This window comes from Amblyomma mixtum, chromosome 4, assembly GCF_055824585.1.
Source record: "Amblyomma mixtum isolate Tamu chromosome 4, ASM5582458v1, whole genome shotgun sequence".
NCBI lineage: Eukaryota > Metazoa > Arthropoda > Arachnida > Ixodida > Ixodidae > Amblyomma > Amblyomma mixtum.
In genome coordinates, this window is record NC_143015.1 from 63,691,874 (window position 1) to 63,714,147 (window position 22,274).

The 22,274-nt window shown below is 48.0% G+C and overlaps 1 protein-coding gene across 1 annotated transcript; it reads right to left on the reverse strand.

The window, feature by feature from the left end:
• Positions 1-354: 354 nt before the first annotated feature.
• On the reverse strand, positions 355-21,850 carry LOC149346614 (uncharacterized). Its single transcript, XM_089585425.1, has 7 exons — positions 21,641-21,850; positions 20,939-21,083; positions 19,675-19,787; positions 17,903-18,053; positions 9,329-9,502; positions 3,404-3,529; positions 355-564 (listed from the first exon to the last, which is right to left on the reverse strand). Exons 1-7 carry the CDS (start codon positions 21,847-21,849, stop codon positions 355-357), a joined length of 1,128 nt encoding a protein of 375 aa, XP_089441551.1. The 5' UTR covers position 21,850.
• Between the last annotated feature and the right edge of the window lie 424 nt (positions 21,851-22,274).

Sequence of the window (22,274 nt, forward strand, 5' to 3'; positions counted from 1 at the left end):
GCTGGAATTTGTCATTTCCGCGCCGGCGGCAATACGAAGTAAAATCTTTTGTCTAGATTTTCTTGGCTTTTGTTGAAAGCCAAGATTTCTCTTATACCATAAATTGGGAAAGCAAGTTTGAGAAAAAAACAGTACAATGAGCTCGTCGAAACCGTCGAAGTGGTGATGGACAAATTAGCGTTTTTTATACGTTAATAAATTATAAAACATCGTGAGTTGCTAGATATTTGGCTACCAGCAGCGGCTGCCTTATCACGGCTATTTCCTGTTGCATCTTTGGTCCTTCATGTCTCTAGCATGCCGAAAGGTTAATTTTTTTTTCGGCTGTGGGAAGAAATGGCCAACAACAGGTCCTCACGCCACGGCTCGCGTGCACAGTGCCTGGTTGAAAAGCACGTTAGGTAGATTTCTGTAGTAGTCCGTGATTTTCCGGAGTGCCCTCAGGCGGCTGTGCTTGCCGAACTTGTTCAACGACCCGCACTCGTTGGCGTAGTCGTCGTAGTCGACGTCGTAGGCCGCGATGCCGAATGTGACGTCCAGTGCCTCGTTTTTCACCGTGCATAACTGGGCGTAAAAGAGATTCAAAATAAAACACCGACATGGCTTTCCTTAACCCGGATTCCGAAGTCCTCAGCGATTAGCGGACCACTTTAATTACGAATATTGAAGAAAAAGACAAACAAAATTTACAGTATTGTAGTGACAAGGTATGTATAATAAGCAGCGTATCGGCTTTGGCAAGGTGCATGATAAATAATGGCATTCACATTATAAGTAAAACTTTTTCAAGCTTGACACTAACATGCTTGGCCTAAAGATTGAAAGGGGCGAACAGTTCATTGAAAGAGGCGTGCAACAGTGATCAGAAAAAAAGTAAAATAACATAATCCAGGTTAGTTTCTAACTTAGGGCGCGCATCTATCAACTGTGAAATGAGGCATAATGTAAAGAGCAGTTCAAAAATTGTGCTGAAAACATGCAAGTCCATGGAGTACCAAGACTCATAAAATCGCGCTGTGAGCCCACAGCAGCAGTACTAAGCCACATCAAATTGAAGAGCTTATGCCAGCGTCGTACAACACAAAAAAGTATATGTTGCACTACGTAATGCCAATGGGAAAGACATCGCTGCGTGCAGTGATGAAGACGGAGCGGTAGAGCTAGGCTTCGAGGCCTTTAAACGTCGACTTCACCATAACTCAAGTTCTCCTGCTGTTTGGCTTTCTTCCGCGCAACAACACTTTCTACTATTTCCGTATATTCGTCAGGTTTAGGTCGTATTACGAGAAGTGGCCGCATGAAATTCCTTCATCTGCGTCATATCACCCGCATGCGTTCTGATATGTACATATTGCTTGGCCATTGAATACTCTGTCTATGGGAATGCTCGAAGCAGCTCGTAGGTCTCTGTTGGACACGGTTAAACAGTAAATTTGCATTTTATGAGCGCCAAAACTTCTTCTATACTCTGTTTTCATTTTTGTGTCGCTAGAGAGAAGCTGGGTGAAGATTGGTAGTGCCTCAGAACTGGTTTCATAATCAGCAATTCTCGACAAAAGTGTTTTGAGTGGGAAACAGTTTATGAACCCCATTTTTTATACAATGCCAGATTTCAGTATAACAATCAATATATCCACAAACAACCAGATGGCAGTCTTGCACTTTTTTTTACTATTAATATTTTCGCTATAGTAAAAACCGTTCTCGGTTGTTTTTCTATGGCAGTCGTAACTGCTCGATACGACCGATTGTAACTCGTTTAAGGAAAGATTTTTGCTAGCCCTCTGAAGAATGGGCCATTATCTTCTATATTTTCATAACAGTGTCTTACACTTTTTCTGTCTGAGTATGTTGTACATAACACAGAACCGCTATAAAAGGCTAAACTGTGAAAAAAATGGCTGAGGCTTAACTTGGTTAAGCCTGGAGAATGCGAAGCATCATCGTGTCGCGTAATTTGGAGGCGCACAACCAAAGCGACGGCGCGAGGTGGGCCCCCGTTTCTCCACTGTCGTGACGTCATCGCGTCACGTGGTGTGACGTCATGTATCACGTGATTTGGAGGCGCACAACCACAGTGACGGCGCGAGGTGGGCACCCGTTTCTCCACTGTCGTGACGTCATCGTGTCACGTGGTGTGGCATCATCATGTCACGTAATTTGGAGGCGCACAACCACAGCGACGGCGCGAGGTGGGCACCCGTTTCTCCACTGTCGTGACGTCATCGTGTCACGTGGTGTGGCATCATCGTGTCACGTAATTTGGAGGCGCACAACCACAGCGACGGCGCGAGGTGGGCCCCCGTTTCTCTACTGTCGTGACGTCATCGTGTCACGTGGTGTGACGTCATGTATCACGTGATTTGGAGGCGCATAACCACGGTGAAGGGCTGAAGTGGTAGCTAAAGTAGTATGCTTCGCATAAAACAATTATGCTTTGGGATTTGGCGTTTGCCGCCGAGAAAGCCATTTGGCCTAGAACTCATCCCAACCCACTGGTGCATTCTCCGTTCCGAAGTTTTGGAGTTTCGGATTTTCGGAGTTTCGGAGTTTAGGAGTTTTGGAGATTCAGGGTTTTGTTGTTCCATAATTTTGTAGTTTTGGAGTTTTGGAGTTTTGGAGTTTTGGAGTTTCGGAGTTTCGGAGTTTTGGAGGTTCAGGGTTGTGGAGTTTCAGAATTTTTGAGTTTTGTGGTTTCGGAGTTTCGGAGTTTTGGAGTTTTGGAGTTTTGCAGTTTTGGAGTTTTGGAGTTTTGGAGTTTCGAATTTTCAGAGTTTCGGAGTTTCGGAGTTTTGGAGTTTCAGAGTTTTGGAGGTTCAGGGTTGTGGAGTTTCGGAATTTTTGAGTTTTGGAGTTTCGAAGTTTCGGAATTTTGTAGCTTTGTAGTTTTGGAGTTTTGGAGTGTCAGAGTTTCGGAGTGTTGGAATTTTGGAGTTCTAGAGTTTTGGAGTTTTGAAATTTTTGAGTTTCGGATTTTTGGAGTTTGGAGATTTTAAGTTTTGGATTTTTGAGTTCTGGATTTTTGGATTTTTGGAGTTTTTGAGTTTTTGAGTTTTGGATTTTTGCACTTTTGGAGTTTTGGAGTTTCGGAGTTTTCGATTTTTGGAGTTTTGGAGGTATGGATTTTTGGAGATTCAGGGTTTTGTTCCAGAATTTTGCAGTTTTGGAGTTTCGGAGTTTCGGAGCTCCGAATTATTGGAGTTTTCGAGTTTTAGAATTTTTGATTTTTGGAGGTATGGATTTTTGGAGTTTCGGAGTTCGAATCAGAAGGTAGCAAATTATACTTAAAACATAATTTATTATTATTGAGTAATTGATTGTCCCGGTACAGATATTGCATAAAAGAGGAGAGTAATGCGAATGTGCGCGCACGAAATAGGAAAGATACGATCGTAACACGTACTTTTGTAGCCAGGCCAACTTCGTTGTCATACGCAAACAATGTCCGGTTAGTGGTTTCGTACGTAAGCATGGCGTGGTGGAAAGATCGGTACCTTAGGTTGGACGCGTAATTTCTATCCTTGCACACCTGAAAGAAATACATTAAAATGTGAACTATCAGAACTATCCAGATATAAAATCTGAACCATCACCACCGTCATTAGTGATGGTGGCGTCCTTTCCGAGTCTACACAGACACAGAGCTATTTTTTTTTTCAAAATATTCGTTACAGAACTTCTGTGACGAACCTGACTCCGCAGAATGGGCCAACAAACGCAGCCAGTGCCGTGCAACTATTCACTGGCGCTACTGACTCTAACCTGCACTTTCCATTTCCCCTTTCCTGGTAGAAAATAGTGAAATCATACTGGCCCATTTGTTCCTAAAAATGTGAAGCCAATAGAGACAAGGCCCTAAGAATATTCACCGCCTCAACGATTGGTGCCGGAGGTATTCCTACGTCTCTGTCGAGTTATTAAGTCGCACAAAGACTATTACTGCTCACCTCAGTGCACACACTGCCGGATCCAACAGATAAGGCAGCGTCATTGTTTTATTTAGCATTCTTTAGTTAGCAACAACTTGTGTTTATTTTAATGGATATTTTGGCCATCATATCCAGTCTCTACGCATATCACCACAGTCGGTCACGCGGGATATTAATATGAGGCTGGCATACAGGTGGCGATTCTCACGAAGTTTTTGAAACAATACTCTAATAAAAAAAATTGCTTGGGTTTAGCTTTGGTTAAACCCGGTAGGTTGCGTAAGCATCCATAGCGTTCCATTCGCGTTCTTCATCTGTCTCCGAAGCCCGTCGTTGTTTCCTGGTTTCGTCAAGCCAACGTAGCCTCCCTTTCTGTTTATCAGGCGGCATAACGACGGAGCCGGCAAGCGAGCGAACGCATTTTAACCTCCCTCCCCCCCCCCCCCCCCCCGTTCTCCAGCCTCTTCTCCAAACTCCGCAGCTGGCGAGATGGATGGATGGATGGATGGATAGGAGCGCCCCCTTTGAAACGGGGTGGTGGCAATTGCCACCATGCTCAGCTTTTCTTTCTTTATTATTTTTTTTTGTTTACTGTGTTGGCAATTCTCATTAAGATTCTCCATCAACTTTGCCTACGGCTTCCTACTATTCTAACCTTATGCCACATCTCTGCTTTTCAGCCACCAATCCTCCAATCGCTTTTTGCTGACTTCCACTGCAGATTTATTTACATGACCATTGTTATCTTTAAACCCTAGGGCCTCAGAAAGAGTGACTGTGCCTGCATCGACATCCGGATGGATACCATCACATTTGATTATGAGGTGTTCAATTGTTTCCACAGATCTACCACACACTGCACATGTGTCATCTTCTTCGTTAAATTTCTTTTTGTAGCTGCGCGTTCTAAGACACCCTGATCTAGCTTCAAAAAGTAGGGCACTGCCTCTTGAGTTATCATAGAAAAATTCTTTCCTGATCTGCCTTTTCCAGAATCGATATAGTTCTACACTATGTTTCTTTTCCATTGAATTCATCCAATTTTTAACTTCCGCGTTTTTAACCTGTCGTTTAATGCTCTTTCTTTCTCCGTCCTCATGACCGGCATACTTACTGGTTAGTTTTCTAGTTCTTTTCCGCCACTGTGAGTCAACGTTCTTTCTGTATAAATATTTAAATACCTTAGCTGCCCATCTGTTATCGTCCAATTTCCTCAGGCGTTCTTCATATAGTATTTTACTCTTAGCTTCCCGTGCCTCGAACGATGCCCAGCCCATATCCCCTTGTACTGCCTCGTTTGTGGTTTTGCCGTGGGCACCTAGTGCTAATCTTCCAACAGCTCTCTGATTTACGTCTAATCTCGACTGAACTTCTGCCCTTAAGCACAGAACCGCATTGCCGAAAGTAAGTCCCGGCACCATTATTCCTTTCCAAATACCTCTTAGTACTTCATATTTGTTGTACCCCCATAATGCCCTATGTTTCATTATCCCGGCGTCTCTTCATCCTTTTGCCCTAAGAGCCTGTTCATGCTTTTCCGTGTATATCTGCCCTTCGTTTAGCCATATCCCGAGGTATTTGTATTCGGCCACTTTGGGTATTTCGTGGCCTTGTATTGTAAGCACCTGATCAGTTGTATCGTTAAAAATCATCACACCTGATTTAGTTGCGCTAAAACTGAATCCTAGAGCGTCTCCTTCGTCTCCACAGCAATTAACCAAAGTTTGTAAATCTTCCTGGCTATCTGCTAACACTACAATATCGTCCGCATACATTAAAACCGGGAGTCGCTGCTCAACTACATTTCCGCCTAATCTGTACGATAGATTATAACCCAGATTACTTTCTTCTAGCCTTCTTTCCATATTTATCACGTAAAGCATGAACAGCAGCGGTGATAGAGGGCAACCTTGCCTTAATCCTTTGTGCACCCCTACAGTTGTGGTACTTTTTTTCCCTTCCCATGTAATTTCAACTTCATTATCTCGGTAGATTTCCTGTAGAAAATCAATTACCTCATCACCAATACCTAAATCTTTCAATAGGCTATCATCTAACCGCCTACCCCTTCTGAACCCATTCTGAAGTTCTCCGAGTATCCTATTCCCTTCTACCCATGACTGCATTTTTAATTTCACCGCCTGCATTGCCAGCCTGTACATAACAGATGTTATCGTAATCGGACGGAAGGATTTTATGTTCATCTTATCTTCTTTCCCTTTATAAATCAAATTCATTTTACTCTGTCTCCAGCTGTGCGGAATTTGCTGATTTGTTATGACTGCCTCCAATGCTTTTATCAGCGCGTCCTTGCTTCTTGGGCCAAGTTCATTAATCAGCTTAATTGGAATTTCGTCTATCCCTGCGGATGTGGTTTTAGGAATATTCGCTTCCGCCTATTCCCAGTTAAGACTAGTCAGTTCTAAGCTGTTCTCTTTTGTGCTGTCCTGTGTTGCCGCCTCACTTGGGGAGATTACCCCATTGGCGTCGCTAAAAGACGCAGCTATAAATGACGTAATGTAGTCCACAGCATCGTCTCCCTCCAAACATTTTCCCTCAGCATCTATAATCTGTTCCTGCTTTCTTTGATTTGTTTTTCCTAACCAGCTTATATGGTTCCAGAATTTTCTTGGCCCCCCTTTATTTGCCTCGCGAACTTCAGCCAGCCATTTATCAGAGGACTGCTTTATTTTAGCCTGGACTAGGACCTGAACTTGCTGTTTCTTTTGTCGATAAGATTCCCATTTTTTTCCTATTTCCTCTACAGATAACTGCGCCCTCTTTGCTTCTCTGTGTTCCCTTGAAGCCACCCGTCGCTGTTCGATGGCCTCCTTAATTTCCATATTCCACCAGCTTCGTGGCTTCCTCTTTCCTCTCCAGCGGTTAACTCCTTTCACTTGTTTCATTTTTGTAGCGATGAGCAGTTCCAACTGATTATAATCCCAATTTTCCATGTGGCGTTTCTCAATTACTTCTTCTATATCGGCTGATATTAGCGCTATTTGTTCATCATTTAATTTTGCGTTGTCTTTTGGACTTCGTTGCATTTCTCTTGTGACTAGGGCTCCCAACTGTAGACTAATACGTTTATGATCACTTCCTAGGCTGTCCTTCCCCTCTTCGTCTATTTCCATTATTGCGAGCTTGCTATAGATGCCCTGCGACATTAGACAGTAGTCAATGGTTGTTTGCCTGTTACGGGATTCCCACGTGATTTGTCCCTCACATTTAGTTTCTCTATTGACAATAACTAAGTTGTGCCGCTCACACAAGTCTAGCATTAACTTCCTGTTACAATCTGTGTATCCATCCAGATCCTCGATGTGGCCGTTCATGTCTCCAAGCAAAATAATATCGACACCGTCTCCAATCTGCTTTATATCGTCATTGAGGCACTTAACTAGATCCTTGTTTTCTTGCCTGCATTTGTCCCCGGTCCCTAAATAAACTACCCCTAGCCATGTCCTTTTGCCAGCAATTGTACCTGATACCCAGACATGTTCTTTGCAAGTTGATTTTATTCTTTGCCAATTTGTTCCTTGATGTATCAGCATACCTACTCCTCCTCCCTTCTTCTCCGTTGTTGTTCTGTTGCACCCTTCCCAGACATAGCCATCGATGAAAGGTGGATCTTCTAGATCCCTCAGATGTGTCTCGCATAGAGCGTACACACCTACTGCTTCGTCCTTTAACTGCTGTTCTATTTTTAGCCATTTCGCTCTCTTTCTACCCCCTTGCATGTTTATGTAACTGATCCTGGCTTTAAATTTCTTTTTCGTAGTTTTCTTTCTGGGCCTCCTAGTGGCCATTTTGTTGGGATCAGCCGCCATTGTTACATTTACATCGCTTCTACCTACACCTACGCCCTGAGCCACCGTGGACCCCCTAAAAAAGCTACCGCTCGGCCTCTCAGGCGCCTGCCTATCTCTTCTCCTACCCTTCCACTGAAATGGATGCCATCTCGTCCAAAGTCTCTGCCCGAACCTGCCCTGTGCACTTCCTTGTTTATTTCTACCACCTCAAAGCCTTTCTCGAGGCCTAACTGCCTTATCTCGCGATTAAGATTCACAACGTCTTTAGCAACCTCTGCATTCCTTCCTTGTACCTCCGGCACTGTACACACCACGATCTGCGCTTGCTGTGCTATCGCCCTTATACCGTCAACTCCCTCAGCTAATGTTTTCCCTACTTGTGCGACGTTACCATTCAGGACATCATTTCGCCCCGCCGCTACCACTACCAAGTTACGCCTTGCAGCCTTCTCGGAAAGTTCACTTTTAGTCGCTGTCAGGACATCGTCCATTGTCTTTCCTGGAAACACCCCGACTGCTACCCGCCTATCACCCTTCACCCGGTCCAGAATAGCTCTTTTGCAGCGCCCCATGTTTGAGTCACCAGCGATAAGCACTAGGGTACTCTGCCACTCCCTCCTAACTTCCGGATCTCGCTGCCTCTTATCAGCGACTGTGCCCTCATTTCCTGGAAATAGCTCGGACCCCTTCTCAGTACCGCCTCTCGAATTCCCAGCTGCCACCTGTGCATAGCTGTTCCTGCCTGAACATGTCTGACCTACTGGCCCCTCGCTGTCCATGCCAGTGCAAGCCCCATCCACGTGGCTGGCGCTGGAATGCCCGCCATTGTGGCTTCCAATGGCGGTGTCAGCCGTTTTTGACACGATCTGAGATAGCTGTACTTGAAGCTTACGCTTCTCTGCCCTCTCTATCTGTAACTCTGTTTCTAGAGCATCCATCCTTAGCACTAGTTCGCTGTTCGCCTGTTCAGCCCTGTCCAGGCGTGTACCTAATACGCAGAATTTGCACATAAAATCTGCGCCGGCGAGAGCACGGCGAGGGCAGCGCCTCCACTCGGCAGCGGCGCGGCTACAGCTGTAGTCCACCGCGCCTCGCGCCGCTCTTCAAGGTCAAACGTGCCTCGCGGCCGCCCCGACGCGACGGGCTGAAACCTGTCGTAATATTGCTTACGCAATAAAATGATCCCAGTAGACACTACAGCCAATGGCACGCTCCCTTTCCCACCCTCGACCGCAGCGGCGGCTCAGTGGCTATGGCGATCGACTGCTGACTTGAAAGACGCGGGTTCGATCCCGGTCGCGGCGATGGAATTTCTATGGATAGGAAATTCTATAGGCCCGTGTAGTGTGCGAAGTCAGTGCACGTTAAATAACCCCAGGTGGTCGAAATTTCCGGAGCCCTTCATCACGGCGTCCCTCATAGCTTTGGGATGTTAAACGCCCATAAACCATAAAGCAAATCTTTCAAACCCTTGTCCACGCATAATAGCACATAAAAGGAGAAAACAATCGGCAGCATCGCTTGCTTCCCCGTAGGATGCCAACGCGGAGGGCTTGAGCTACAGGTCGCGAGGCTGCATTCACTCGCCTCAGTGTAGCTGCCGAATGACGGCGTCCGGTGGTTCCGTTCACACTGCGAGAAGAACTCGAACGGCTGTCCCTGTTTGGCTCTTGTCCAGCGGCCCTTCATGGTGACCGAGAGGAGCGCGTGGGTCGGCACCTGTCCCTTCTCCAGATCCCTTACGCCATGCGGGCCGACGGACTGGTTGTAGAGAACAAACCAGATTTTGTCTGAAGACTATCTTAGATCACTGCTTATGTCGCATACGTACCAGAGTTTTAATTAAGAGAAGCCCGCGAGTAATTTTTAAAACTAAATTTGTTCAGCTGAGATTACCGTTTTTGAGGCCATATAATATCAGTGGAGACGTACGGCAGAAAACACGCAAATGATGTGCTGAGCGATGCCGGTGTCCGTTAAAGATCCCCAGGTGGTCGAAACATTTCCGGAGCCCTCCACTACGCCACATTTTTGTTCTTTTCTACTGTCACTCCCTCCTTTATCTTTTTCTTTACGGTTCGGTGGAGGCGTCCCCAGAGATGTAAGACGGATACTGCAATATCACGTTTCCTCAAAATCTAATTTTCAATTTTCATACCGAACAGCAAACGAGCACACTAAACGATAATGCATACGTTTTTCACTGTGGGCAGTTGGTTGCCTGGTTGTAATTAGCTATTTGAAGCGACTCGCCAGAAGTAAACATATCAGCTTTTAGAATTTTTAAATGACAATTACGTTCGAAGTTATGATGCACAAATTGCGCATTTTTCGGAGATCACACAGTTATGGAATGCTCGCAGTTACACCCCATGAACTGCCACAAGGTAAAGCATGAGTGGCGTGGTCTTCTTAGTCCCGCTTGCAATTTGGAAGTGGAGGAGCAAGCTACGGAGAACAGTAGCCCGCGAACGGTACCCAAAAGGCTACAGGAAACTTGGCCTCCTTGACCACAAGCCTCCGATTGCAACTAGCTGCCTATCTCACAGGTAAAGGGCCCCTAATATGCATAATTCGACCACCTTACTACATTTAATGATTTACCTCTATTGAGACGTCTGCTACTGGTGCTATTCTTACGCCTCCTGCTTTGTCGTTATACCTCCGAACGACTGTTTCAAAATTATTGTTCGGCTTTTCTGAACCCTTCCCTATAATGGCATGATCACTTCGCACGTTTTGAAAATTGCTCCTATTTGCATTGCTTCATCTTTGAGCGTTTTTAGTTTTTTGTTCTTTCTGCTATACCACAGTTTCCTACATTAAGCGTGCTTTCAGCCCATGCACACTGTTGTGTCCCCTTATTGCTTTTGTGTGTGTGCGCCCCCGCACCCTCCTCCTAACGACCACTCGCATCCTCCTCCTAACGACCACTCGCATCCTCCTCCTAACGACCACTTGCCCTTCGTCGCACGCTGTCGCCAGATGCCCCCCCATGGTGCGCCCCCGCATCCTCCTCCTGTTTTGGGAAGCCACTCCCTCCCGTGGACGCTTCTCCGCTCCCTCCTTTCTTCGGGCGGCCAGTTCGGCTCCTGCCTCGGTCGACGCTGGTCGCACCCTCATCGGCTTTAAATAAACGAAGTCTTAAAGTACCGTGTGCGTCTTTCGCTGCATTCAACACAGCGACCGGACACGACAGTGGCGACGAGAAAGTGGATTCGACCCGCGCTACGCAACGCTATTGACAAGCCATGGCTACGCGAGGGTTTCCCAATCAGATACCAGAGTTCAACGGCTCATCGTGGTCATCGTGGGTTGGACGCCTTCAGTTCTACTTTGAAGCTAACAACATCACAGACCCAGCCTTGAAGAGGGCCAACCTGCTGACGCTGTGCGGGGAGCAGACCTACGATACTGTCTGCGCCCTTATTCAGCCAAGCACACCAGCGGCAGTGTCTTACGACGACATCGTAAAAGCGCTGCAAAAGCACTACGACCCAAGGCCATCCGAGGTCTACAGCCGGGCTCGCTTCCAACGACGAGATCAACTGGGAGGAGAAACTGTGAGCGCCTACGTAGCCGCGCTCAAGAAGCTCGCTGCCGACTGCAATTTTGGAACGCTGTCGACAACAGCTACCGGGCAGGAGGGAGACGCAGCTTCTTCTGCTAACACCACCATGCTTCCCTTGGACGTGATGTTACGCGACAGATTTGTGTGCGGACTGAGTGACGAGTCACTGCAGCAGCGCCTGTTCGCTGAGAAGGACCTCACATTCAGCAAAGCTTACGACATCGCCGTTCGAGCGGAGAGCGCCGGTCACCAGCAGAGAGGGATTCGCCGGAACACCGAGCCGGTACACCAGACAAGCAACCAGGTGCGCAAGCCTTCTGTTGTAAAATCGGTCAAAAAGGCACAACGCTGCTGGCGGTGTGACGACCAACACAACCCCCAGGGATGTCGATTCCAGTCAGCCACGTGTAATTTTTGCCACAAGCGAGGGCATATCGAAAGAGCATGCATTACGAAACGGAGACTTGCCAAGATAAAGTCACCTTCCCAGCCTAATCACAGCGTCAACGCCTCAGAGAATACGCCGCTATCTGATCTCCATGGAACAACATCAGCAACACCATCTGTGTTGTACGACCTGAACACCATGAATCTCGGCACGCGACCGAAGATTTTTACAGAAGTAAGCGTACATCACCAGCTGATTAAGTTCGAGGTGGACTCCGGCGCAGCCTGTACTCTGATCAGTGAGGACACGTTCCGAACTTCATGGCCATCTGACGCACCCGCCCTGCAACAAGACGACACGCACCTGCGAACGTGGTCAGGACAGAATCTGCCACTATTGGGCTCTGCCAACGTGCAGGTTAACTACAACGGCCAGACCCATACGCTACCTCTGCTTGTTGTGAAGGGCACAGGATCAAGCCTTCTAGGGAGAAACTGGTTTTCTCCACTAGGCGTGATGATATGCGGCATACACCAGACGCCGAGCCAGAACATGGTTGAGCAACTGCAAGAGAAATACGGAAGAGTATTCTCGGAAGAGATTCCAGGAAACGAAGGGCCCCCGGTCACACTGGAGTTGTTGGACAACGCGCAACCCAAATTTCTGAAGGCCAGGCCGGTGCCGTTTGCTCTCCGAGATTCAGTTGAAAAAGAGTTGGACAAACTGGAGCAGCAAGGTGTCATCGAGCCGACGCAGCATTCAGAATGGGCCACACCACTTGTCGTAGTTCGCAAGAAGAACGGAACCATACGCCTCTGCGGAGACTACCGGAGCACCGTCAATCTTGCGACTAAAGCGTTCTCTTACCCGCTACCGACACCTGAAGAAGTGTTCAGTGTACTACGTGGCGCAAGAGTCTTCAGCACATTGGACCTCACCCAGGCGTATCAGCAGCTGAAGGTGAGCGAGTCAACTGCTGAATTATTGGCAATTAACACACTGAAAGGCTTGTACAAAGTCAAGCGACTGCCTTTTGGCGTAGCTGCAGCCCCGGCCATATTTCAAAAATTCATGGAGACAGTGCTTCAGGGCATCCCAGGAGTTTGTGTCTACCTTGACGATGTCATCATCAGTGGCACTTCCACTGAAGAGCATGCAGTGCGCCTAGAGCTCGTTCTCGAAAGGCTAGCAAACGCTAATTTGTGCATAAGCAAATCGAAGTGCTGTTTTGCGGTGCCAGAGGTGCAATTTCTGGGACACCGAATTGATGCGGAAGGCATTCACCCTACCGAGGACAAAGTGCGAGCGATCACAGAAGCACGAGCTCCAACAAACAAGCAGGAGCTACAGGCTTTTCTCGGACTCTTGACGTTCTACGACCGGTTCTTGGAACAAAGAGCTACCGTGGCCAACGACTTATACCAACTCCTTCGGAAAGATGTGACATGGACATGGTCGCCACGCCATCAGCAGTCATTCGATGCCCTGAAAGACCTGATTCGAAGATGTACAGTCCTCCGCCACTACGACGAAAGGAAGCCTCTGCTTTTGGCTTGCGACGCATCACCGTACGGAGTCGGCGCGGTTCTATCGCAAACTGACGAGCAAGGAAGGGAAGCTCCCATCGCCTTCGCCTCACGTACGTTGTCGCAAGCAGAACGCAACTACGCGCAACTTGACAAAGAAGGGCTAGCCATCGTCTACGCGGCGACACATTTTCACCAGTACATTGCCGGCCGGAAGGTGACCTTTATAACCGATCACCGACCGCTCTTGGGCATTCTGGGACCACAAAGGCCTATGCCACCAACTTTGTCTCCGCGAATGACACGTTGGTGCATCAAACTCTCAGCGTACGACTACGCTCTGGTCTACCGCAATGGGAGTAAACATCAAAACGCCGATGCGCTAAGCCGTCTGCCACTAGACGCAACTGTTGACGAACCATTTCCACCAGGAGACGTTCTGATGTTCGAAGCACTGCCAGAACCTCCGCTTACAGCAGGCACAGTTGCAGCATCTACGCAGAAGTGCGCAGCTCTCCGGCTAGTTTACACAGCTGTTCAACAAGGCAACGTGCATAAACTCAAAGGGGACAACTTCGACGCTTACCGCAGGCGAGCTACAGAGTTGAGCACCCATCGCGGCTGCATCATATTTGGGTCCCGAGTTGTGATGCCGAGAGAACTACGCGCACAAGCTATGTCTCTCATCCACGCCGGACATCGGGGCATCGTTGCAATGAAAAAGTGTGCCAGAAGCTACATGTGGTGGCCTGGCATTGACAACGACATCGAAACAGTGGTGCGAGAATGCAAGCCTTGCCAGAGCAGCCGGAGCGCCCCGCCGAAAGCTCCTGTCCCAGAATGGGAAAAGCCAGACACACCATGGCACACACTACACATTGATTTTGCAGGACCAATTGAGGGCTGCACTTTCCTTGTGGTCGTAGATGCCTACACAAAGTGGCTTGAGATAAGGCAAATGGGACAGACGACTTCAGCAGCAGTCATTGACAACCTCCGATCACTATTTGCAACGTTCGGCCTGCCGCGCAAGGTAGTGTCGGACAACGGAACACCGTTTGTGTCTGCGGAGATCCTCAAGTTTTATCGCGACAACGGGATCTCATCAGTTACATCGGCCCCCTACCACCCAGCGACAAACGGACAAGCCGAGCGCTACGTAGCCGAGCTAAAACGCGCCCTTGAAAGAGATCAGACAGGCTCGCTGCAGCGCCGCCTTGCGCGCTTTCTCTTCAAGCAGCACACGACGGTTCAGAGCACAACAGGCGAGACCCCCTCGAAAATGATGTTCGAGCGTGAAATGCGAACCCAGCTCACAGCCATCCTCCCCGAGCCAAAGGCAGAGACGTTCCGGGAAGAAAAAGCAATTCCGCGCTGCGGCACGCTTAATGAGGGGCAGCGCGTCCTCGCCCGACAGTTTCTGAAAAAGCCACGCTGGGAGGAAGCTACAATTGTCAGACGCATAGGCCTGCGCTCTTGGCTCGTCAACATACATGGCACAGTAGCACGCCGACATCTCAACCAGCTGCGTAGATTTACGACGCCGTCTGAGAGCTGTCCGCCAGCGGAGAGAACACGTGCACCATCTTCCCACATAGCCTGGCACCTCTTCCCGGAAGAAGAGACTTCGCCCAGGACAGACCTAGGAGACACAGCGAACAACAGCCAGCCTACAAGTGTTTCTCCCCCGAGCGCACAAAGCCAGCGCGCCTCCACGCGTGAGCGCCGACCCCCTGCGCGATACCAGGCAACTTTCTAAGGGGGAAGGAAGTGTTGTGTCCCCTTATTGCTTTTGTGTGTGTGCGCCCCCGCACCCTCCTCCTAACGACCACTCGCATCCTCCTCCTAACGACCACTCGCATCCTCCTCCTAACGACCACTTGCCCTTCGTCGCACGCTGTCGCCAGATGCCCCCCCATGGTGCGCCCCCGCATCCTCCTCCTGTTTTGGGAAGCCACTCCCTCCCGTGGACGCTTCTCCGCTCCCTCCTTTCTTCGGGCGGCCAGTTCGGCTCCTGCCTCGGTCGACGCTGGTCGCACCCTCATCGGCTTTAAATAAACGAAGTCTTAAAGTACCGTGTGCGTCTTTCGCTGCATTCAACACAGCGACCGGACACGACACACACTATTGCCCGAATAAAACCACTGTTGGCATAGTCGCCACCGTGACACCGCAGGGGTTCTCTGACAATTCTGAAGCATCCACCGAGACCTGCTATGCTTTGCTTCATAGCTGAGCGTTGAGCCATATTTCCTCCGCGTGCTTGCAGTACCATGAACTGGATGATTCGCCTTCAAAAGTAGGAACATGAACATTAATGACATGACGCCCCTGAATGAGTTTTGTTAGGCATACGAGGTCTGTTAGAAAAGTATCCGACTTTATGTTTTTTTGCGAACACCTGATGGATATGAAACAAGCGCGCTTGCACCAGCTGACCTTGAACCTTCGTGCGCATGCACGAATTTTTTCTGGCCTGCTGATAGTGTCAGTCGCTGGGAAGCAGTGTTTGAGGCAGTGCGCAGTGCTCTCGTCGGTTTTTTATTAAAAGGGAAATGGCGGAGCGACAGGAGCAGCGCTATTGCATAAAATTTTGCCAGAAACTCGACGACCGCTAAGTGGAAACCACTCGGAATATTCAGTACGGCTTTCGGTGAAGATGCTATGAGCAGCACACAAATTAAACAGTGGTACAATTGGTTTAAAGATCGCCGCACATCGGTGGAGAGCGAGCCGCGCTCCGGTCGGCCATCAACATGCCGAAATGACCAGGTCATTGCCGAAGTGAACGCTGTGGTGATGCGGGACCGTCGTGTGACTATCCGAGAAATTGCGCAAGAGGTGGACGTCAGCAATTTTTCTGCACAATCCATTATCACCGAAGATTTGGCCATGGAGAGAGTTGCGGGGAAATTCCTGCCGAAGCTGCTCACGGTGGAGCAAAAGCAGCTTCGTGTTGAAGTCTCACAGGACATGCTAGATTCCACGAACAGTGACCCCGACTTCATCAACACCATAATCACTGGTTACGAGTCTTGGGTGCACGGGTACGACCCGGAAATCAAATCCCAGTCGTCACAGTGGAAGCGTTCCATGTCACCAAGACCAAAGAAGGCCCGCCAAGTGCGCAGCAATGTCAAAGTGATGCTGACAGCTTTCTGTGACTCCCTCTGTGTGGCACATCACGAGTACGCACCCCACAGGGTCAAACAATGACCAAAGAGTACTACAGGGATGTCCCCCGTCGCCTATGTGGTGCTGTGCGGCACAAGAGACCGGAGTTGATTTCAACAGGAAATTGGCGCATCCATCACGACAATGCTCCTGCAGATTCCTCGCGCTTGATTCAGACTTTTTGGCGAAAAACCAGACTCCTGTAGTTCAACAGACTCCTTATTCTCCTGATTGACCCCCTGCCACTTCTGGCTGTTTCCCAAAATCAAGAGGACATTGAAAGGAGCGCGATTTCAGACAAGAGAGGACGTTATGGCTGCAACGACAGCTGAGGTAAACTCCATTCCGAAAGAGTCCTTTTCGGAACACTTCCAACAATGGCAGCACCGCTGGGAGACGTGTGTGGAGTCCCAAGGAGACTACTTTGAAGGTGATTAGGTTTCCAACGCTCCAGTTATGCCAGTTTTTTTTCTTCGGCCAAAGGTCGGATACTTTTCTAACAGACCTCGTATTTCTAGTTGGTGCGGGTTTTCAAAAGACAACACACCAGAACCTCTAATGAAATGGCGTGAGTACTCCATTAACACTGCCTTAGTCGACAAACGTTTTTTTATTAATGACAAAGACAGTGTATTGCTTTGGGGACAAGTTTTTAGCACTAGACATATTACCTAGCAATTCCTTTCCTGCTAGTTTTGGGTAGAATTTGAGACAGTATTATGGGCCGCTTTACACCCATACTCACAATATAAAAATCTGTCATACAGGCCGGTGCACTAAACCGAAAGTTTGTGTGCAGTACCGCTGAGGAAATACAATTACGCATTCAAGTCATGGCCAATGACATGACATCCCAATTGTAATATCAGACGCGGAGAGGCCCCTCCTGTGGCCTCTTGCTGTGCCCTCTGCTTAGGCTACGTTTTGACCCGCTTTGGGGATCGTTACAACACCAAGAATCAGCATTTTACCATATTTACTTTCACTCATTACCTAGTATTTCAAGTATACTTTCTACTTATTGCGTTACAATCAACTGAGCCGGGACGGCCTTGGCTCTTTTCCTTTCTCATAATATTTCTGCTCTGCCATCGCACATGCAACTTGTGCACACGTGTGAGGTAACGTATGCCCATGTAGAGCCACTGAGAAGGAACGATTTCTATGTCAAAGTATTAAGCATACTTCCCAGGCCAGCCTGCCACAGCGCTCACTTATAGAAAGGTACACATTCAACAAACACATTTACCCTCTTATACGACACTGCGCGAAATGAACGCTACAACGCATGTGAATCATACCGAACGGAGGCCTTTCCGGTCAGGTGTTCAGCGGAGTACGAGTATTCCGCACCAGTCTTTATAACACCACAAGCAACAACCTTCTTTCAAAGCTTCTAAATGCGAGCCCAAACTTTCCTTCTCAATGAAGGCAGAGAAGGTTTGTTTTTCACTAAACCTTTTCTGTAGAAAACGCGTCTTTCCATCGGCACACCAACTCACCATGTCGTACAGGTAGCTCCCACGGAACTCGTATGGCAAGGGGACCGTCGATAACCGGGCGGGAGGGATGACAGCGCAGTTGTCGATAGTGTTGTCCCCGAACGGATAGTGGCCGTAAACCACGAGCAAGTGCGGGACGAACTGAAGCCTACTGCAAGTCACCAATTCGAGAACACATACACATCAGGCACGCAGAGTCGATGCTTTCTTTACAAAGGCTGAAATGTGGCCCTCTAATAATTGGCTCTTACAAGACGAAAACTATAAATAACTGTAAAACTTAGCCGTCATAATTTAATAGTAAATGCACCTAAGTCTACATCTTGTTTAGCAGCTAATTTCCACGGCTGAGTGGCGTTCTGAGGTCCGCCGCCGGAGAGCCTAGCATGATTAAAAAGCTCCAAGTAATAGCAACAAAAGGTTATTTTCTTAACTGAAATTCGCCCTGCACCAATTCTTTTAAGACTCCACTAAGCTGCCGCGCTCAAACTGAAACTGCCCCTGAAGTGCACTCTTGCAAACTTCTTGTTCATTGCTACTGGTTATGGCTCTTTCATGACCACAGCACATATAACGGAGCAGAGAAGACACACAACAGAGCGCTCTGTTGTGAGTATTCTTTGCAAAGAGCATGCGCACCACGTAACGATCGTCTTTCATGCGATGCGTATTCACATGCGAGACAGCGATTTCTTCCTTCAATCTCATTTGTTCCTTATACACCAACCACCAAGAAAAACGATCCGAAAAACGAGTGTTTGATTGCGGTCGGGGTTGTCACATTTCGATGAAGACGAAATGCTGGAGCCCCTTGTACTGTGCTACATCAGTGCGCGTTAAAAATCCCCAGGTGGTCTAAATAATCCGGAGCCCTTCATTACAGCGTCCCTCATACCCTTTCGGATATGTTAAACCCCATACACCAAACCATAATTCATTTGCGCATGCACTGTCGCAGTCTGGGAGACAATTGATGTCAGAGACTAATCCAACCTAAAGTACTTCGTCAAGTGCAGTTGTTCTTAAATATTCTTCGAGTCATTCCCTGCTTTACTCAGTCAGCACCATTTTCCAGCGCACGCCGAACGCCCTCTCTCAGACTTAGGTACGAGGACGCAGAAAAGTGATGAATATATAAATGCTTTTTCCACTTAGGCATTTTTAAAAACTGAGTTATACTCGAATGGACGTAGTCTGCAAGATTTTGATTGAAACATGCAGCATAAAATGAATAGCTTGGATAACCATGTGCGCTACCTGGTTATCTTTTGTACACAGAGAACGACAGATACGTAATGAATGGAACATGCCCTTAATAATCAGGCTCGTTTTTTTATCAAGCTGTAAAGATTCCAACTAACCACGCGCTACACGCGACCTCAAATGAAGACACAGCCTTAGAACTCTACTTATAAGGAAAAAGACTTGACCGGCTCGCGGTTCTTGTGGCCACAAGAGTCGTGAGAGGTCAGCGTGCTATTAAGGACCGTACTAGGTTCATCAGTTTTCAAGGCCACTTGCGGTAGTTAGTTGTAAGTTTCACAATGCTGTCACCATGCTGTCGGGTAAGAAGCCAGAGCGCTCAGAGCGCACAACTGCGTGGATAAGGCACTGCGCTGCTGAAGCGATATTAAGACTCAGTAAGTTTCCCAGAGCATTGCTCTTAGGTTTCATTGCGCATTTTCCTCGGGCATCCTCGGTCAACCTCTGAACATCACGTTTTGAAAATGCGCTCGCTATCCCTCGTTCACAATATAACGACCGAAGCTCACCTGAACTCTTCTTCAAAGAAGTGTATCCACTGCCTCCCGGGAGATGGCGCTGCCACAGCTGTGAGTGCACTATGGTTCAGTGCCCTTTGGGTCTCGGAGAGGTTATCTAGAACCTGTAGAAGAAACAACCAAAGCAAAAAGCGACTTGCTCGGGATTTATTCGGTGGTGATAACGGTAGATTTGAATGGTACAATAGCAGCTCTGCCTAAAAAGCACCATGGCACAAAGTATTAGCGCGATGGTGTTAATGCGCCTGTTCAGCAGTAAATCTGGTGTCATCGTAAGCATCATTGTCCTTCTGAGTGAAAAACCCCCGGAGAGGCAACTTCGGCGGTGCACCTAGGTCACGTCCTCCTGAGGCGTGATCCCAACCTCCCACCGGACAGTGAGTAAATGGACCGTCGTGACAGATGGCATTTAGGTTTAAGATTGGCCGCGAGCGGTTGATCGGGTAGAGCAACCTGGGTCGCTCAAGCCCCATCGATGCAGCACCTGCCAGCTTGGAGCAGTGGCGCATAGCTTAAAGGTTGCACCACTGCGCAAGGAGTTTTATGAGGACTCCGAAGGACCTAAGAATGCAAAGTAGAGAATGACAAATTCGGCATATACAGGCATTAACACGTTATCTCTATCCGAACAACTTCAATATCTAAACAATGGCGCCTTCCACCAGAGGTTCGGAGAAGTAAGAAGCTCGACGAGGCCGTCACAAACCGTGAAGTTCCAAACTTTCGCTCCCTTCAATTATACCTTAGTGTGCGTCGCCCGATACGCTTTTCGACCTTTGGCTTAGATAGGGTTAATTTTTTAAAAATAAAAGCAAGAATTTCTACGTTGGAAATGTACCGCCGCCGTAGATCATGTTATCCTGACCCCCCTCCCCCCCCCCCCCTCCCCGGGTGTTTTGTGAAGCGGAGAGGCCTGACAGAAATATCGTGTATCGTGGTTATCCCGAGCTTGCGCAATAACATTTCGCTCACTTCGCCGGCAAGTGTTAAACATTGCATTCTTTCTATGTCGTCGAATGGCAAACCTACTAATTCATCTTCTGGAATCGTATCACGACTACCATTTAACAGCTTATGAGCGTTTCTCGAGATTCGGCATTCACTGTCGTGGGCTGCCAAACAAGCCATTTTACTTTTTATTTTAGAGGTACTTTTTTCCGACCACATATCTGCGAATAAGTTATTCTTATCAATCTGTACTGCATCTTATAGCTACGCTGTTCGAGTACTATAACTAAGAGAGGCTCAAACGTACCTTCAGTCTAGAAATGACCGTCATCATTTGACTACGGATTGCGTCCAAGGGCGTGTCGAGTACTGCGGTGTGGTAGATCCGTTTCTGCCAGAACTCGTGGAGCGGATTCGGTCGCCTCAGATCGTTTCCCAGCCGGTCCATGTAACTGCGTAAGTGCGACATGAAAACAGTCCTGACTACAGGGGAGAGGAAAAAAAGAAAATGACCACAGGGGATAGGAAAAAAAAGCAAAACGACAGAAGAGCTTTTAGTAATCTCTATATAGTGCTCTATGCAGAGGGTACTTACACAGTCCGCAGTTTTATAGCCAGAATAGTTGGTAGAACGACAATATAGAAAGCCATGATCGCCTTCCGGTGAGACAAGTGAATAGCGAATGTACGTAGAAATGGGCCATCGTGGCTATCATTTTCTTCAACACTGTGAAGAGATAACAGCTACTAAAGCTGTCACTCACACTTTCGATAAATCTGCTTCCTGTACAGCCGAAGCCCTTTATCTGAAGCCTCGATATTTCAGCAACGTCTTTTTGGCAGAGACAAATGTTTAACTGTTGTTTATTGGCGATACCGATACAAGGAATGCAGTATAATTTAAAATATGCTCTTCAGTCTGTAGGAGCCCCTAAGTTTGCGTAGAGGTCACACAAAGTCTAGAAATTCCGAACGCCATAAGCGGATATGAATTGGCTAAAGCACTCACTGAAATGCAAATGCCACTCCCAGGGTGGTCCTTCTGTATCTAGTGGCAGCCTGCATGAATGTCATCAAATCCGGCTCGAAAGGGCCGCCGCCGAAAAGATGGTTCCTGTTGTTGGCGTAGATGGAGTCGTAGAAGGCGATGTCGCAGAGGCCGTCGCTCGCCATCACCGCGTCCGACGTCGTCTTGTGGCCGTAGGTGCAAATCAGCATCTCCGGCCCGACGCCTGCAAACGTGTCCACCAATTCTTTGAGGCGGTCCGCGCGGATCGTTCTCAGAGTCTAGAAAAACTATCCCAAAAAGCTTATGATGATGATGATGATGATGGGGGTGATTTGGTTTTCAGTAGCGGCAACTTTGCCAAAGATCCCCAAGGCGAAAATATTTGGTTTTTAGAAAAAGGTGGGCTACAAGACGTAGTCCCCCAAATGTTAGAAGTAGAAGCAGACAACATGCGCAGCGGAAAGCACGTAACTGTTAGTAAGGAGACGGGTAATTTCTTGCACTGCACTGGGGTCGGTGCTGCCAACTGCGCACATCAGCATGGTGACACCCCGTCTACCGAAAACGTCAGGTTATATTTAACACAAAGAACAGCTGTGAGAATTGTAGACATTGTTCTGCCCACGTTCAGAGA

What these genes read in the sequence shown, in the direction of transcription:
- LOC149346614 (XM_089585425.1), bottom strand. Translation starts at nt 21,849, where the DNA reads ATGCTGATTTGCACCTACGGCCACAAGACGACGTCGGACGCGGTGATG. An exon ending in GGAGTGGCATTTGCATTTCA is followed by an intron (nt 21,084 to 21,640) that starts GTGAGTGCTTTA and finishes GCACTTACGCAG; the next exon opens with TTACATGGACCGGCTGGGAA. An exon ending in CATTCGGCAGCTACACTGAG is followed by an intron (nt 3,530 to 9,328) that starts GCGAGTGAATGC and finishes TATTTCTTTCAG; the next exon opens with GTGTGCAAGGATAGAAATTA.